The sequence below is a fragment of the Leptinotarsa decemlineata genome, unplaced genomic scaffold (genome assembly GCF_025532065.1).
Source record: "Leptinotarsa decemlineata unplaced genomic scaffold, Ldec_3_MD MMD2_tig00000035_RagTag_RagTag, whole genome shotgun sequence".
NCBI lineage: Eukaryota > Metazoa > Arthropoda > Insecta > Coleoptera > Chrysomelidae > Leptinotarsa > Leptinotarsa decemlineata.
The window spans coordinates 10,029,755-10,048,439 of NW_027412540.1; the positions used below are offsets into that span (position 1 = coordinate 10,029,755).

General features: G+C 33.9%; 1 protein-coding gene across 1 annotated transcript in view; it reads right to left on the reverse strand.

The window, feature by feature from the left end:
- The window catches only part of LOC111508187 (uncharacterized), a 77,982-nt gene extending 59,925 nt beyond the window's left edge, over positions 1-18,057 (reverse strand). The window contains exon 1 of the mRNA XM_023163616.2: positions 17,975-18,057. Coding sequence (XP_023019384.2) covers positions 17,975-17,992 — 18 coding nt within the window. The 5' untranslated portion in view covers positions 17,993-18,057. The remainder of the gene's footprint in view (positions 1-17,974) is intronic.
- Between the last annotated feature and the right edge of the window lie 628 nt (positions 18,058-18,685).

The following is an 18,685-nucleotide window of genomic DNA, read 5'->3' on the forward strand; positions in this document are numbered from 1 at the left end:
TTTATACATAAAATGCGGAAGAAGACATGACATTAATTTCAATATCTACAGAGGAAAGTACTTGTTTCAAATAATAATAATAACTAACCCATGGTATGGAAAGTGGTCATTGGTTGATGATTCTGGTGTCCCTTCCCGAATATATCAGGTCTTCGTGGACAGGGACAGCCTAGCTTAATCTTCGATAGAAATAATGATGATGAACAATTTATTGGAACTATTCCTTTCCCATCCTCAAACTCATACAAGCAAATAGGCCTGATGTATTACTTTTTGACTATCAGAGTTATTGGTCGTTCAGTTTTCAGCTCCAGATGAAATCTCTAAAGTCTGTATTTCCGTTAACTAGCTGTTGCCCTCATGTTATCGTTAACGGGCTTTGTAAACATTATTGAAATATTTTATTGTCACAAACCACAATGATCATAGTTCTTGTTTGTTGTAAGGTATATGCTATGAATGATCTAATTTAAAATTTTCATGCTAACAATAAATTAAACAAAATTTTGATATATGTGCTGAAAACTTTTGGATAAACTGTTTGCAAAGAATATTTGTAGAATGCATTCTCGAAAAGTTGAAGGTAGGTATCGATAACTAGGTTCAACGACTGTAATTATACATTCTCGGCTTCCACAAGCAAGTAGTTCCTTTCTATTTTTCACACTGAAACATTCCAATTATTCATCTGAATATCTTCAGAGTTTTCTTACGACACTTACTGTTCCCCAAATTTTTTCCAGTCAAATTCCTTCAATGTGAAATCTGAAAGGAAATTTTTTGTTCCTTGAGCTCTTCGAATCAGTACCGTATTTCAAATTCAGGGCATTGTTCTGTGTTCAATCATACGGTGAATGTCAAGTGTGTTATTCGGACCAGAACTGATTAACTTCTAGGACTCTTTTTTCCAATCAACAGTTAGTTCGACTCGCAATGAGGTTTCAAAATAAAAGAAGAATGGCTGATTATGATGGAAAGTAATCAACAACGATGTTATGAATATCGCAATCAGAATGCGTTGCAGTCTCCGAAATCACACATTCAAACAGACTAAGACATATTTGTGTTACTGCGATATTATAGGTACTTTCTAAAATAATTATATTGCCATGCAGTCAGTAGAAATGAGTAGCGATTTGGAGCCACCAACGGAAGATAAAAGACACTTTATCATTGCCACTTTTCAAACTTTATAAGATGGCGTTTACAGATTTTCACGTTTCCTACGTTTCCTTGCCGAGAAACCATCACCAATTCAAGTATTTTATAAGGACAGGAAAAAAGAATTAGCAACTTTGTATCTCGTACGGTGTTCGATTTTCCCTTGCTAACCTTAGATTTTTCATGCCGTTCACGTACATAAAGATAATAGTTCGGTTAGTCGAAATTTTCGTTTCTCAGCCAATAGTTTTTTTTTCTATCATTAGTGGATGTTCTGTTATAACTCCCGTCACTATGTTTCATTGAGTTTACATTATTATATTATAGTCGAAGTAAACGATATTGTGCATATTTAAAGTTGGCGGCACTCTCGAAGGCCAAAAAACCAATACACAGAAAGCCGAACTAGTCCACGTGGATTGTAGACTTGGCGGTTCGTATTGGACAATTTTTACTAACCGAGTTTTATGATTGGCTAAAGAGTCATAAAATCAAATTTAAAGTCATGTTACGGTGAAGAATAGGAATCGGGGAATGTTATCGCTGTCGTGTTCAGTTCAGGAACTGATCGTGATTTGAGTGTTGAAATTCGATATTGTTGCGGTTATATTTGCCTAAAATTTTTGTTAGCTGTTTAAAGTGTGGCATCCTTGAACAAGTACTAATAGTAATAACGAGTGTGATAACAACGCAGACTTTTTGGTGAATAATGCGAAAAAGAGATACCAGTAAATGAGATTCAGATGCATTTGAATATTGAAACACAGAGAGTATGTTTCAATGTATATAAGAATCTTAATCTCAAGTTTGGTTTCAAGGGAAACAAACTATTACAAGCAACATCAGATTTGACCGAAATTCCTTTCTCAACTGTACGTAAAATAGTCAAAAACAAATCTTATGAACGGAAGACGCGATGTGATGCGGGATTATCAAAACCTTTAGATGTTCATCTAATAAAATCATTGAAAAAAACCAATAGACGACTGTTAGAAAAGCAATGAGATTCCTACAACTGAAATCATAAGGAAGAAACTGAGTACTTCCGGCCATAACGTGAGCTACTGTGACAAAACCCATAGGAATGACAAAAACTTGTGCGATCTAGAGCCTGACGAGGTCTTACCTTCACCGTGTGATGTCATTCAAGTTACTGAACGTTCTGCATTTCGGTACCTTTGTCCAATTTCAATGAAATCTGCAGTTTGTTCGAAAAATTCGACAATGACTTATCCACAAAAACGTCTTTCAATGAATATATGTCTGTCCGTCTGTTTAAAATCTGTTTTTCCGTTAAACAGTAACAATTCGATATATTAAAAAAAAAAGAAATCATCGCTCTAAGTTCAGTGCTCTCATGCATAAATGTTCACTTCAAAACATGCGGAAGATTAGAAATTGTTTCTTGCTGATAACGAAGAATAAATAATCTTTATCTTTCTGTAACATCAGAAGTGCCTATGAAAATAAAAGTTTTGTCCATGGCCAACCTTCTCTACATTGTCTCGTGCGTTGTCTGAGAAGTAAAGTATTAATTAAAGAGATTACTTTTATTTGTTATCCGTCTACATCTTTTCTCACGTTAATCATTATGAGAAATTCAAATGCCTTAGTATTTGATTTGTTGGTAAATGGAAGTATAATCATACAGAACGAATGAAATTCATGTGAGTGAAGTATATATTTCGAATTTGACTTGGAACTGCATTTGAAACTATTGATAGATCAATACCGAAAAATTACACATAATTTGATGATAAAATAACTACGTAGATGATTGAAATGTATCGATCAAATTTCAGTTATCAAGATTTGATGCATTGTTATTTATTTTGTATATAAATGAAATTTGTGAAATCATTGGAATTTTTCAGTTTGAACTTTATTATTGGTGATACTTTGATCTATGTAATAGTGAATTCTGTAGACATTACACACAGTATATAAGACGTTTGGAAAAGTGATTGAGTTAAAACATATTTAAACTAAACTCGACTGAATAAAAATTCATGATGCTGTCAAATAGATCGAAACACAATTCTAGAATTGTTATTGAATTTTTATAATCATGACAAACTTTCCAGGGAAATTTGAACTTTCAGCCAAACAAATAGATTGTTGTTTCTGTAACTCTAATAATGAAATGCTAGTTAACATAGTGAAATATTTATTCAATAACATATTAGGCTCTCTAATCAAAATGGAATAGTTTTTTAAAAGTTCCTTGATTCTTGTGTAGATGATATCTTTTTTAGTTTATAGGATTGAATGTTTTCAGTGAATAGAGATTTCAATAACGATATTCAAAACATGTTAGTAAATCAATCAATCTGAATTTTGGTCTGAAAAGCACTAACTTGTTGATAAATTGACAAATGAAACAGAATTTGAAGCATTCAGGTTTATATCGTATAAACTTATTTTACATGTTTTGTTGCAGTTTTGATTCAATTCAATACAAATCAAAAAATTTATTGTTCTCAAAGGTTACAGAATATTGAGAGCTTCAAGAGGAATATATACAAAAGTTTTTGGCTTTCTACTACTCCACCTTTACACCAAAATTATTCAGTCCTAAAAATATAACACTTTCCATTCATACAAAAGTTATTTAGCTACATTAATGTCAACGAAATTATCATCATCTATATTTTCAATATTTCAAAAGTAAAATGAAATAGTCAAATATTGAACAAACCTGTGGAAAACTTCTGGAGAAAGGAAGATAGAAAATAATTACCATGAAAAATTCCATTCCAAACGTTCATATGAAAGTAGTTGTTTCGGAGAGACTTTTCTGTTTAATATATATCTTCATGGTTTTATTGTAATCATTCTTCCCTGAAAGAAACAACCTCAGGTGTACCGCAGGGAAGTATTTTAGGACCTTTGATGTTGGTGTTTATTTTTGATTACCCCACTTTCTCATCACATTGTCAAGTACATCTATACGCAGATGATATACAGTTATATTTGTCTTCTCATAACACCGATACATAAAGTTGCGTGGTCAATATAAACATAGATTTGCACAAAACATTCCTAAACTCGGAGAATCATGGACTGAAAATCAATCCAAATAAAACTTTGGACTTATGCATCGGGTCTCAAAGACAAATAGTAGAAGACCGGTGTAACTAACTCTAGGCTCACTCTGTAACGCTGTTTTTGAATTATCGATTGTATTCAGAAGATGATAAATGAAATCGGAATTATTATTTTCATATGATTTCCCTCATTGAACGCAAAAACCCTAACTTGTTTTATAACGTGGGGAAAAAAAGATTACCTATGTTGTTTCGTATATCAACTTGTATGGTAAATGAATTGATTGAGGATGTGTATTAAAACAACAACGGTCAATTTATTGTTGCTCATCTCAATCATAACACAAATAAATTGAATATGTCTAAATTTTCAAATACAGTTTATAATTTATGACATTAAGAATAAAATAAATACAACAATAAAAATTAATTGGCGCTCCGGGCGACTTCATTGATTCCAGTGGCGCATTTGCTTTTTCAGCTGCAGGAAAACCCGGAAAAACCTGCAGCACCACATCATCTGAAGATCTTGATCTAACAATGTCCTCTCTCTCATAAAACAAAATGTAGGGTGTCTCCAGAGGCTCCAATAAATTCAATGCATCGCCAGAACACTTCGTGACACGACTATCGTCAAACTTAAACCAGTCCGTTTCTTCTTTGACCAAGGCGTAATAATGTCTAAATTAAATGAAAATTGATGATATTATGATATATTGATTACAATTGTGTGATATCAATTGAAAACAAAGTTTTTGTTCCACTTTCTGAACAGTTAATCCGTAAAATTGAAGTAAGTTTTCCAGGTCTCCATTTGACAAAAATCAGTAAATGATTCGTTACATAACACTGATCTCACTTCAGGGTGAGATAACTAAGGTTGAAGAACTTTATATAACTTACCACCGTAAACGGAAATGCAAATATTATTTAGTTTGGGTGTGTTCACAGGTGATTTGTAGCAATTTCTGCATTAGTTTGTCGTGTTGAACCAGTTTTGTTACGGCATTTATTATATCAGGTGTCACTGAATTATGTGAGCTATAGATTGCAGAAATTCTCATTAATCGTGTTATTTCACTTTTCGCTCTCCCCTGGTTACCATATTCGAAGATATTTTTAAATTGCAAATTTATCACACGAGGAAAACAAAAAATGGAAGTATCAGATGGAAATGAATATTTCCTATTCGGTACAATTCAATTAGTCCTGTTACATGACCCTCCTCTCAAAGTATACCGGGCAAGCAAACGAAAACAAAATAAATTTTTTTTATCAGGTACTGCGTTAAAATTCTAGAGAAACGTAGAGGCTCCTTGATCCTTGACAAAAAGGGTGCAATCTTTTCAGAAGTCGAATAAAATATCGTTTGAAAGCTCTTGGAATTCTCGTTAGAGAAGTTTTTGAGTTTGAAATTAATGGTCACCGGTGGATCTTGGTGGAACAAAAGCCTGGAAAAACAAAGAAAAGAAGTTCGACGATTAATCAGTCGAGCTGAAGAATCAGGTAACTGGGAGCTTTAAGAAACTATTCTAACGATATACAACAAGGAAATTAGAAAGGCAAAACGGGAAGGAAGGAGGAAGTTCTGTTAGAGTACCTCTGATTTACCTTGCAGCACAATAATTCATAAGATTCTCTCTAGAGAGCCGACTGGTGATATTGGGTCGCTTAAACGACCCGATGGAACATTCACGACCTCTAGTCGTGATTATCAATATAACGGAAAGCCATATTGATAATCGCTCAAGATGATGAAGCCTTTCAAATATTTGAGGATATGGTGTTTCACGACTTTCTCAATGATTTTTGATATCACTGATACCAAAGCGACTGGTCTGCAGTTATTTGGAAGATTTTTTTTTGCCCTTTTAGGGAATAGGCTGAACGCGAGCAATCTTCCAACATGAAAGAAAAACATCTTTCTTGTAATACACGTTGAAAAGTCTGCAAAATACTGGTGCGAGTTTATTTGCGCACTTCTTAAGTACGAAGACGGGCACTTCATCAGAGCCAGACGCCTTGTTGATATTGAGCTCTTTCAAAATTCGCCTGACTAAACGCTGTCGCAAAGTAATTTCCGGCATTGTGGATTCTAGTCTGGGGATAGTGGGTGGTGCCTTTCCCAGAACATCGACTGTGAAGTGCCTTTCCCAGAACATCGACTGTGAAGCTTGTAGATTCGCTTTTTCTATGGCTGTTGTTGCAATTGAAACATCTGCTTGTGATAATAGTGGCATTGTGGATTCTGTAAAGTTCTGATTAACAGCTTCAGCTACCGACCAGTAGGATCTAGACCCGTTGGGAGTGGCAAGCAGTCTATCCCTAATTATCTAATTGTGGGGTTCTTTGCTTTCATTTATCCTAAGTTTGCAGCTGTTGGGAACATTAATAAACCTAGTTCGGTTTTTGGCACTGGGATTCTTGCGCCACTGCCGGTAGGCGAGATTTTTGAAGGCGACAGCTTGCTCGCAATTTTTTTTGAACCAAGGTTTGCCGTTAGAAGTTCGTTTCATTGGAAAAAGAATATATGCATCCATAGATGATAACTTCCGTGACTTCAGAAGCCCAAGTTGATGGATCTTTGGAGCTGAGGTTTCAGTTTAACCTTTTATTAAACGTTAAGAAATACATTGGGAACCAAAAGCAATCAACAATCCCAACAAATGATGAATGAGTTTGTCATCGATCATTTATTCAATATGAAAACAGTACGTCAGATGGTAGCTGGTTGGTTACTGAATGCTACTCACGAAACTACTTCTATTGTGAAGGTTGATTCGATTTTAACTTTGGAACGATTAGTGTTCAGGGCGTATCGTCTGACCCAAGGTAGGAATCGCACTTTGAAAGATGAGATCTCACGAATCTTCGGCATGCATAATATTTAACTTCAGAAGGTTGTCGTTCTTGGGGAGACGGCAGCTGGTTAACGGAAAATCTATTTTATCCCATGAGCTGTCATGCATTTTTACATAAGGTGTCTTGAAGGAAATGGAAAGAGAAATTCAATTATTTTTTTCAATAAAAACATGAAATAAGTGAGCAGTAGACTACATGAAACAAGTGAGTAGTAAGACTACTTCTCTAATACATTGAACGCAAAGTTGCTTGAATAAACGTTTTCAATAGTTTGTTAATGATTTGAAAGTAATGGTATTTCTCATCAATTCACTAGGATATTCTGAATAATTTTCGAAATCGTCGATTTTTGTTATAACGTTAACAAACATTTATGATGAAATTCATTCTTTCAACAATACGTGTAGCTTCTCAACTCCTTTGGTTTATCTTGAGAAAAATAGTTGAATTTCAATTTGCACAAATTTATTTTTCAATTGTCATCCACGTTACTCTAGTATTCGTTACCACGTTACATCAGTTCATGTTTCATTCTAATAATTTGAGTTTGATATCGGTTCGAAATTAGACCAACCTAAAATGTTTTCTACTGGTCTTATTTCATGATTTGAAACTGAAACATACTATTCTAAAATAAGTTTTATCTTGTCATCTCTTATAAACATAGCTCAGCTTGAAAATCATTTCGAAGTGACGTTAATTATTACTATTGGTGTGCCGGAGCTAATTGACACTACCCGTGTCCTCTTTCCCACAGTGATCAGTGATCATTTTGGCAGAATTTAATGGAATTTAATTATAAATTAATTTTATAATTAAATGAGATGTCCAAAAAAATTATTACTTTATTTCAATACTGGGTTGACGGAAATAACAACCGACTAAATATCGCCAATGTTTGAATATTATACAGGGTGTTGCAGTAGTCCCGTTGGAGTTTTGTAGCACACAACCCAATAAAGTCATTCAATCTTTCGGTAAGAAAGGTGCTGCGTTCTAGGTACTTTCTATTCGTTTTCAAAATTTTGATACGAGTAACATTTTGCGTACCATATTTATATTCACAACGATATGATTACTTGTTAATCCCAAAAAAATTAAAAAAAAACATTTTCACTCATGTTCAGAATATCTTTCATATTACATCAAAGCACTGTCTAATCAGTTGACGTCACAAGTCTGCATATTGCGGGCTTTCCATGAAGCCTTTTTTATTGTAAATACAGCGGTTCTAACAATACGGCACCAAACAGTATTTTGAAACCGTTATTTCTCTAATTAATCTCTTCAAATAAATATCAAAATCATGCAATTTTAGCAATATGGGAAGAGTACTTGGTTGGTAACTTGGTTAGAGAATCGTTCGTCATGAGACGCTAGAGGAGCCGAAGTTTAATTGAAAATTCTCAACAATTATTTAACATTATTGGAAAAAAATGTTTGGGTTTCTACTTGATACAAAAAATGTGGGAATCTTCCAAAGAAAGGAAGAAAGCAATCAATTTTTAAAGTAGTAACTCAATACTAGATCATGCAAAGAAGTGACTATCAGACAAAAACTGGAAGAAAAAAACGACCTTCTGAAACAGCTACTTTCATATAAAAATTGGATTACACGAAAGATAAATTCTTTCGAAACAAATACTTTGATATGAACACTGAATTATTAAAAAGAAAAACACTCTTCTCTACTCAGTTTGTTTTCCAAACATTCGTTATGGAATTACATCAAATATCATTCACAGGATTTCTACACAATAGACTAAATGAGTGGTAAAATTTCATGGAACACAGTCATCCTCACTGGTAGACATCGATGTCTACCAGTGTTAAAACAAACCCTAGTGACTCTGGAATATTGTCAATTAGGAAAAGTTTGATGGGAATGGAAATATTGAACGAAATTGAAGATAACCCAACATTCAAGAAATATTTCAGTACACGAAAGTTTTTCCACTCAGTTGTATGGCTGAAAACACTTTTTATTGTAATTTACAAGACAACAATGCAAGACGAGTAAACTCTTCACGGTTTAACTATTATGGTGACTATTAAAAATAATTAGAAAAATATGGCGAATTTTTGAAAACGAAATAATAGAAAGGACATTTGATTCAAACCTACTCAAAAAAATATTGTTCTCAATCATGAAATTTCACCAGTGGTGATATTGTGTATTCGTGAAATTATCATCTCTTATCAATGTGAGGAACATGTTATTCCGTTAAAACACTGATTCTACATCAGAACTCACGTCAAGAGAATTTTTTTTTATTCTGGTGTGGTATAAATTCATTTTACGTAAGAACTTCCAATTCTATCTATTAACAATGTAATGCAATAAGATGAAAAAAAATATCTGGCATAAAACGAATATAACAGAAATGCTGCATCCCCACACCAGAATTGCAACACACTTTTCGATGCATCCGATTTCGTAGACCACAAAAGTTCAGTGTTGTGGAACGGCCATAAAATAAACGAACATTGGTTAAAAGTGTGGGTTCTCTTCATGAACTCTTTTATTGTTGATGTTTCTATTAATGAATTAGTATAGATCATTGGTATAGTCCATTTCCTGAAGTAAAATATATATCAACCTTTTCAGCTTAGTAGCCTGAGTGTAGATTTGGTAAAGGAGAGATTGGACATTTAATTACAATATTCTGAAGCATGTCGCTCTCCAGTGAAACAATGTGCTTTCAAAAATTGTGACAAAATTATTTCTTCTACATATGCTTATGATGTACTGTTTGGAACCTTTGGTGTAGTAATGAATATTACTGGAGTTTTTTCCCAACACAAATCGTTATTTTTAACACCTCGACACGTGTTTTGATCACCAAGTGATCATCTTCAAAGAGGAAGATTAAAACTGTTTTAATCTTCCTCTTTGAAGATGATCACTTGGTGATCGAAACACGTGTCGAGGTGTTAAAAATAACGATTTCGTGTTGGGAAAAAACTCCAGTAATAGTCTTCTACATATGATCAATGTTCACAAAAAATAATACAGGTATACTTCAAGTAAACGATATAGTGCACCCTACCTTTAATAATATAGTTAGAGAGCTAACTTATTTTGTTATTCAATAACTATCGGTTGGTCGGATCAACCAAACGAAATTAATTTCTGCTTTTCATGGTAGGAAACAATTTGCGACGAACCTTCCAAGTCGAAGACGTTGCACAGGTGCCTGATGGTTTTACTTCAACTCTTTGCGCGGCATTAGCTGGGTGGGTTGTTTGTTTTTCCGTTGGATATCTGCCACACTTACCTACAAAGTCGTAGGTCTGCATGAGATGAAAGAGGCAACCCGGAGTATGGGCAACACTTGGTTACCAGAAGGAAGAAATACAAATGCATGGAGCCACCAGCAGGAGCCAGTCGCACATTTATGATTTCAGTTAACAGATCGTGTTTTTATACAAGAAAACTATCAAAATCAACACGGAGGTAGCTATAGCTACCAGGGTGATATCCGGGTCTAGGAAATAATACAAATACGAAGATTATCGAGTTATATATATATATATATATATATATATATATATATATATATTATATATAATATACTACTTACTCGCACTTGAATAGGTGTGAACCACAATAAATCCTTGCGGGTTGCGGTAATGGATCGAATAGACCCAGTCACTTGTGACCAGACCTAACCTAACTACTTAATTTTGGAAAATTATTTTTACGCCTGATGCTTTGTTTCAATTTTCCCCAAATCAACTCGATGGGATTGAAAACACAAAATAGGGGGAAGTCTCAATATGGTGTGTCCGTACTTTTCACCAATATTCTCAAGGGCATACATTTTTTCAAATGTTTTTGTCTGTTAAACTTCAAGTAGTTGGTTTTGGTATAGTTATCTTCAAATTACAAATTTTTACCCATTAAAAACTTAATATTTCATCTTTCGTCGAATTTTTATTTGGTACTTTGATGAGCTGTCGCGAATGATAGGAAGCGTTGTCAAGAACTATTACACTATTCGCATCCAAATTTGGGACCAATGTGTTTTTCAAACCATTCCTCTAAAATATCATCTTAAATGTTCTTATGATAGTCAACATTGCATCCTCAAGTTTTTTTCCACATAATTTGAAAGAATTTGGAACCCATCCTTCACTTCCTCCGCAACGCACAATGATTAGTCACGATCCTTTGTTTGCAGGCATGTTAGGCGTATACATTCTCGAACCATCAGTCCACCCTTTCGTAACTGTGTCGTGAGTGTCATACCAAGTGTCGTCCAAATAGAGAATTTGCCGTTGTTCTTGTCTATATTTAGTTATTTGTTCTAAGTATTTGTTACGCAATTCCACTATTCTTCTGCTTTCCATAACTGCTTGACGTTTGCCCATTATTTTAAATCTAAATCCCAGTTTCTTTATCTTATTCTCAAGAGTTTTGTCACAGCAGCTCACGTTTGGCCGGAAGTATTCAATTTCTTCCTTATGATTTCAATTGTAGAAATCTCATTGCTTTTGTAACAGTCGTATATTGTTTTTTTTTTAATGATTTTATTAGATGAACATCTAAAGGTTTTGGTAATCCCGCATCACATGCATCTTGCGTTCATAAGGTTTGTTTTTGACTCTTTTACGTACAGTTGAGAAAGGAATTTCGGTCAAATCTGATGTTGTTTGTAATAGTTTTTTTCCTCGAAACTAAACTTGATATGTAGATTCTCATATACATGAAACATACGCTCTGTGTTTCAATATTCAAATGCATTCGAATCTTATTCACTGGTATCTCTTTTTCGCATTGTTCACCAGTGCTATTGGAATCACTACACAGGAAAAAGTCTGCGTTGTTATCACACTCGTTATTACTATTAGTACTTGTCCAAGGACGCCACATTTTAAAAAAATAACAAAAATGTTAGGTAATTATAACTGCACCAATATCAAATTTCTACACTCAAATCGCGATTAGATCCTGAACTGGACATTGACGGTACTGACGGTACTTGGCGGTACTCATCGCTACATTCTATTGTTCACCGTAACATGACTTCAAATTAAATTTTATGACTCTTTAGCCAATCATAAAACTCAGTTAGTAAAAATTATCCAATACGAACCGCCAGTTCTTCAGTCCACGTGGACTAATTCGTAGCTGCATTATTTCTTTGTATTGGTTTTTTTTTGGCCTTTGAGTTCGCCGATAGCTTAAGAATTACTATATCAGTTACTTCGAGTATACCTATTTCATTTGGCTGCATACTTTCAGTATGTGGATTACATAATCGCTATATCTTAAAAGTAGTCATGATTTTGTGGGGTTTTATTGACTGTAATGTAAAAATATAGCAGCGTGTAGAAGTAGGTATTGAAGGTTTTGGTAATTACAATTCAGTGTTTTACCTATTTGGTATGTAGTGTCGATGACGGTTCCTCCTACATTGATACCATAGGATTGATAAAAATCAAACCACATGCTCATTTAATTTTGATTCAGTACCCACTTATGTGGGGCTTGCATTCTACAGTATTGACGATTTCCATTACCAGGGTGGTTCAGAAGTACCCGGTTTTGAAAAATATCACTGTTTCAGAAAGTACACAATCTGTAAAGTATTTGTTGCAAGTTTGAAGACGCTGCGTTGTTAGTATTTGTTTGGCAGTCATTAATAACGAAAGGTTTCGGTGAATTTGTAAAAATGGAGAAAATTGGTCATTGTTATGTAGTACAATACTTTTATCTGAAAGGCCTCAGAACAACTAATATAAAAGCTGAACTGAGTCTGCTCGTTCGTTTACAACAGTGAAATATTGGATAGCAGAGTTTTAAACGAGGCCGTACGAGATGCCAAGACGAGCATCGCAGTGGTCGACCAAATGAGGTGACGACTTCAGAAACGGCAAAGAAAATACACAAAGCGGTACTGAATGATCGTTGACTGAAAGTGCGTGAGCTAGCAGACTTAGTAGGCATTTCAAAAAGTGCGGTACATCATATATTATCTGAAAATTTGGACATGAGAAAGCTGAGAAAGCTCCACTAAAAACAGTGTCGTGAAGATATTTCAATTGAGTGTTCAGCGAAGTTTCACAGCAACAAAGTAGAATTCTTGCGTTGTTTCATAATCATAAATGAAACATGCGTCCATCACTTTACACCCGAGACAAAAAAAAACAATCAATAGAGTGGACTCTAAAGGGAGAACCGGTTACAAAGAAGGCGAAGACCGTTTGATCTGCAGGCAAGGCCATGGCATCGGTTTTTGGGATGCGCGTACGATAATTTTCATTGGCTATCTTGAAAAATGTAAAACCATCAACGTTATAGTGGAGAAATCAGTGTTATTGTTTCATCAAGACAATGCACCAGCTCACAAATAAAAATAAAAAATAAAAAAAATCAAAATAATTTATTCGCACTGGCTACATAGCAGCCATCCTTAGGATAGATGTACACGTCAAATACTGTTACATTAAACAAAATATAATAAAACAAAATATAACAAAATATAATGAAATATCACAAACACTAATTGTTCCAAAGAACAGACAAACATGTGTAACTCTCAGACAAGTAAATAAAAAATCATCATTCAGGAATTCACTGATGGAGTAATAGGTTTTTGCACACAGAAATGTTTCAATTTATTTTTAAATTTTTTATGGTCCAGTTTTTTGAGATGTTGTGGAAGTTTATTAAATATCCTTATACCTGAGTAGTGTGGAGATGTTTCAAATGTCTTCAAATTATGCTTTGTAACTGAAAGTGCATCCGCGTTTCTTGTAGGATATGAATGGTAATCCGAGTTTTTTTGTGAATTTATTAATATGTTGCTTTACATATATTGATAATTTATATAGATAAATACAGGGAAATGTTAGAATATTATACTTTGAAAAAGCGGCTTTACAGCTGTTTCTATTTTTTATATTAAAAATGAGACGGATAATTCGTTTTTGACAAATGAACGCTCTTCCAGAATTTACACAATCTCCCCTATAAAATAACATTATATGCCAAATGGTAGTATATCAATGCATAGTTGGTATCAATCCATTATCGCAATGACCAAAATTAACGAATTAAAGTATAAATTGCTACTTCATGCAGCCTATTTGCCAGATTTAGTCCCCCCTTGGAGTACTTTCTGTTCCTAAACTTGGAACAGTGGTCATAGATTTTCCAACGATGAAGAAGTGATATCGGCAGTTGATGGCTATTTTGAGGAGCTCGACAGTTCTTCGTATAAAAACGGTAACAAATTTTTTTAACGTCGCTGGGAAAAGTGTAAAGAACTACAAGGAGATTATGTTGATGAATAAATACAATTTTTTTCCAAAATTTTTGTTTCTTTTGTTGGGCCGGATAAAATAAAGCTGTTCATCTTATATGTGACCGTTCATTGACAACGACCATACATTTCAGTAGTTGTCAGAACACTTGAGAGTATTTCAGATTTTTACAGATACTTTCAATTGAATCTGATGCTATTCAGATTTTTCGCTTGAGAAAGAACCTCACAACTACCTCCAAAACTTGAGCTTATAACCTTTGTCCCATCTTGCAATGTTATTTAACCCGTTGCCGTTTATTTCCTCTTCAATTTGAAACTCTCCATTTCTAATCAAACAATATTTCCGTGATACAAAAAAATTTGCTTTTACTATTATACCTCTTACTCTCTAAAATCAAATCGATAACAAAAACGGGTTAACCACTTCATCATAGTAGGTAATAAAATTCAACATTCATATTGTAAATCAATTACTCAATCCGCTCACTTTATCTGAAAACCATATTTATTGCAATTAATTCACTGACAGTTATAATGCTTCAACGAAGAAGTTCAGGATTTTGAAAACCAGATTTTTAATGGAAGTTGATATTTTGAGAATGACATACAATTTGTAAATTACCCCTGATAATAATTATAACTTGTTCAATTGATGAGGGCTTCATCAGTTACTTGTAGCTGATGTTACTGATGAAGTTATCGTATAGCGAAACGCGTATTAAATAAAATTATTTGTGAAAATTCTATGATTTTCATCATGGTTATTATTAATTTTCATCAAGTAACGGGTCAGAGTCACAATCTGTAAATCATTTGTTATTTTCGTAAGTAGGCGTTAAGTTTATTCAATAAATGGTATTTTTTCATAAAAAAAGCATATTGTTGATGAATATTGTATCAATGCATATACGAGCATACCGGAAAAAATTGCTTTTATGAATCAAAAACCCAAAAACGTGGAATTGAAGTGACTGTTTTTAAATTCCAAATATACCACAAAACATTTTAGATCAGATATGATATTTCGTTGACAAAAACTTTTAGCAGTGGAGGGTCAGTTATGTGTTTTATCTGACCAATTATGCCATTGCTATTCTTCTCTCAAAGCAGGTGTAAATTGTGGAAAAATTCACTATAGGCTGGGAGTTGATATTTCAGTTTGGACAAAAATTACAGGAGGTGAGAGGTGATTTTAGTGCAAAGAAGCCACGAAAGTGAACTTCATTCAGACACACGCCAAGAGGAGGCAAGTCATAAGTGAACTTTATGGATTTGAGGACATGAGCTGCACAAATAAGAGGATGCTGAAGTGTGAATTAGGTGAATTAGTATCATAGATATGTCAAATAGTAAGTCAATCAATCAAAAATAGATGTAAAAGATTGTGAATAACTTTCTTTTCAGTTACTAGTTCAGTACATAAAAAATTTTCTTTACTCATCAATCTCAAAATATCGAACTAGATTTTTGAGAAGGAAATGATCTGAATATTGTAATGAAACCTAAAGCTTCATCTATTTGATATCGGAGTTTGAAACCTGTGTCTAGTGAAAAATAACTTATTTTCCATTTCCACAATTGTTCATAATTAGTAACAGAGTATGTAACAGAAACTACACACAAATGTTTTTCATTTTACATCTTGTTTTACCGTGATCATGTTAATGACATTGGCAGAAGTAGATCTCAATCTCGATTTCTATTCAATATTTTCCAAGAGATTTGTTTTGAGACGTTATGTTATTGTTTATCGAAACAATTCTTGGAAATCTTTAAATAAATTTCCACACGTTACTACGAATATGAAGGTTTGTTAAAATCATACAAATTATACCTAAAAACTATGAAAAATGGAAGGATGAGCCGGAATGCAGTTGTCCAAAGTGTTGAAAAAATAGAAAATATGCAAAAATACAATTACACAAATTCAGTTTTACGTGCTTCATGTTGCAAATGGAGAGAATAGCACAACATGTTTCAGATATTTTCCATCCAAAATCTTTTATTTTTATTTGGTTCCACCAAATTTTCATTTCAATGTTCGATATTATTTGTGTCATATGGAATTATTACGTTTTGGCAATACTGAATATTGAGGAAAAACTGCATTGGAATAATCACCTCGACAAGTGTTTCGATCATCAAGTGATCATCTTCAACAGATGATCGAAACACGTGTCGCGGCGATAAAATAACGGTTTGGTGCTGGAAAAAACTCCAGTAATATTCATAAAATGAAGAAACTAAACTATTCTAGAAATATTTCCATATTAATGGATAACAAATATATGAATATTTATTTGTTTGATGAAAATTTTTAAAAAAGTGCCCGTTTTCACTTTCTTCACTATTCGTGGTAGATTTACATCAATTTCCTTATAGAAATGTTCTACGATCTGATGAGAAATAAAATATGAATAGGTGCAATACAAGATAGTCAGAGTTGTCTGAAAATCCGAACTAAACGTGTGATACATAACTGTATTCAAAAAAAAATTGTTTGACAAAAATGTAATGAAAAACTAACCTCTCCTGAAAATGTTTTTTTTCCAATTCAGGTCCGTATTTGAAGTAAGAATATGATGATTACCTAGAGAATACTAAACGTTGAAATAAAAAATAGATAATGTTAAAACAAAGAAAACGTATTTAAGAATGAATATATATATATTTTTGAAAAAATTCTTTTGATAAAATTCAATTACTACCTATTTCCGGAACCGTTTTCTATATCGTTTTTGACACCAGGTGCAGGGCTTACCGCGAAGCGTCTGACATTCATATACTTGCTGTCAGAATATCTGGCATTTGCTGTCTCAGCATATTTCCATCGACATATTGGGGCCCTAAGAGTGTCCTATTTCCACCTTCGGATCTTCTACGGTATTGAAAATACACCGGTGTTGCCTCTCTCAAGAAAGTATTGAATCCGTTGCAGGGAATAAGCCTGAAGTAAGCCTCTTTGTAAGCACCTCTTTCCGAGTGAGGTGCCTATTACCCAAAAAGTCAAGGAAAAATGAATGATATATCAGTTATTTTGATAGTTGGGATCCATGGTGGAATGATGCCTTTCCTACTCTGGAATATGAAGATCATACAGGTTTGCCGTAATACGGCAAAAATCTTGACTGAAAAATTTCAGTAGGCTGTCATCCCTGGCTCATTGCGGGCACATGATTTTCGGATACAATGATTACTCATCTCACGTTGTGGGGAGTGGTCATTGACCAGTTCTCCAAATATATTGGAAAGTCGAAAGAAAGCTCGACCGAAACTATCTTTTCGGGACAAAAATATTAATGATTTTTGTTCAACATAACGGAACGGTATATGACTACCTAAAATCACATTGTGTAAAATATTCAATAAAAAATGTATGAAATCATTTCACTTTAAGAAATGATGATATTTTGTTCACATGAAAAACTTTAAAGGATTTTTTACGGAATTATATCTCTTTATTACAAAAATATCTATTTATCCTACAGAAGGTTGTTATCTTTTTTTTCTCGTACGTGCCGATTCAGAAAAAATTGTTTCATATCACCAACCGAAAAAACAAGAAAAATCCACAACAAATTGAATATTCCAGCACCACGCGACACCACACGCAAGGTGAAGGTTACTCACCTGCATCGCATTCAGCATCGTGCCGGCTCCACCTTGAACTGAGAACTATCACAAACTAAATTCCTAGAGTGTAACACAGAGCGAGAGAGTGAACGGAGTACTTGCAATAACGGCAGTGGACGCCTTCTCCGGGGAGATGTACTCTCTTCGACTGATCTCTTTTAGAAATGTATCAGAATTTCATTCGAATCCTTACACAAGTCCTTTCACCTGCCCAGCCCAACGCTGAAACGAGAAATTTACATGCGGGGACGCGATATATGGGATGCTGCGGGTCCTGCAATTATCTGGTATGGTCTGTCATTTGGCAATTGATGTTTTTTCATAATTTCATTTTTTAAGGAATACATGGAATCTCTTTATTCATCACTTGACCGTATAATGGAGGAAATTATGAAAATTTGACGGTATCAAAATGGCAATAGGGGCAATTCAGCTGGGATGATTTCAAGTCCGGAACACTTCCGGTTAAAGCGAAAGTAGAGTTCAACTTCATTGTTTCAAATAAAACATGTCGTTTTGTTACATACTAGCAGATCCGGCGAACTCCGTAACACCAAGAATTGATAAATATTGTGTTATTGATTAGATTTTTTTGAATTTTTTATATTTTATATGTGAAGCAGAAAGTCGGGCCATATGAACACGGTCAGTGTTGCCGGGTGGTAGTAGATTTTATCTCAAAAACAGTGGGTTAATGAAAAACGGCAG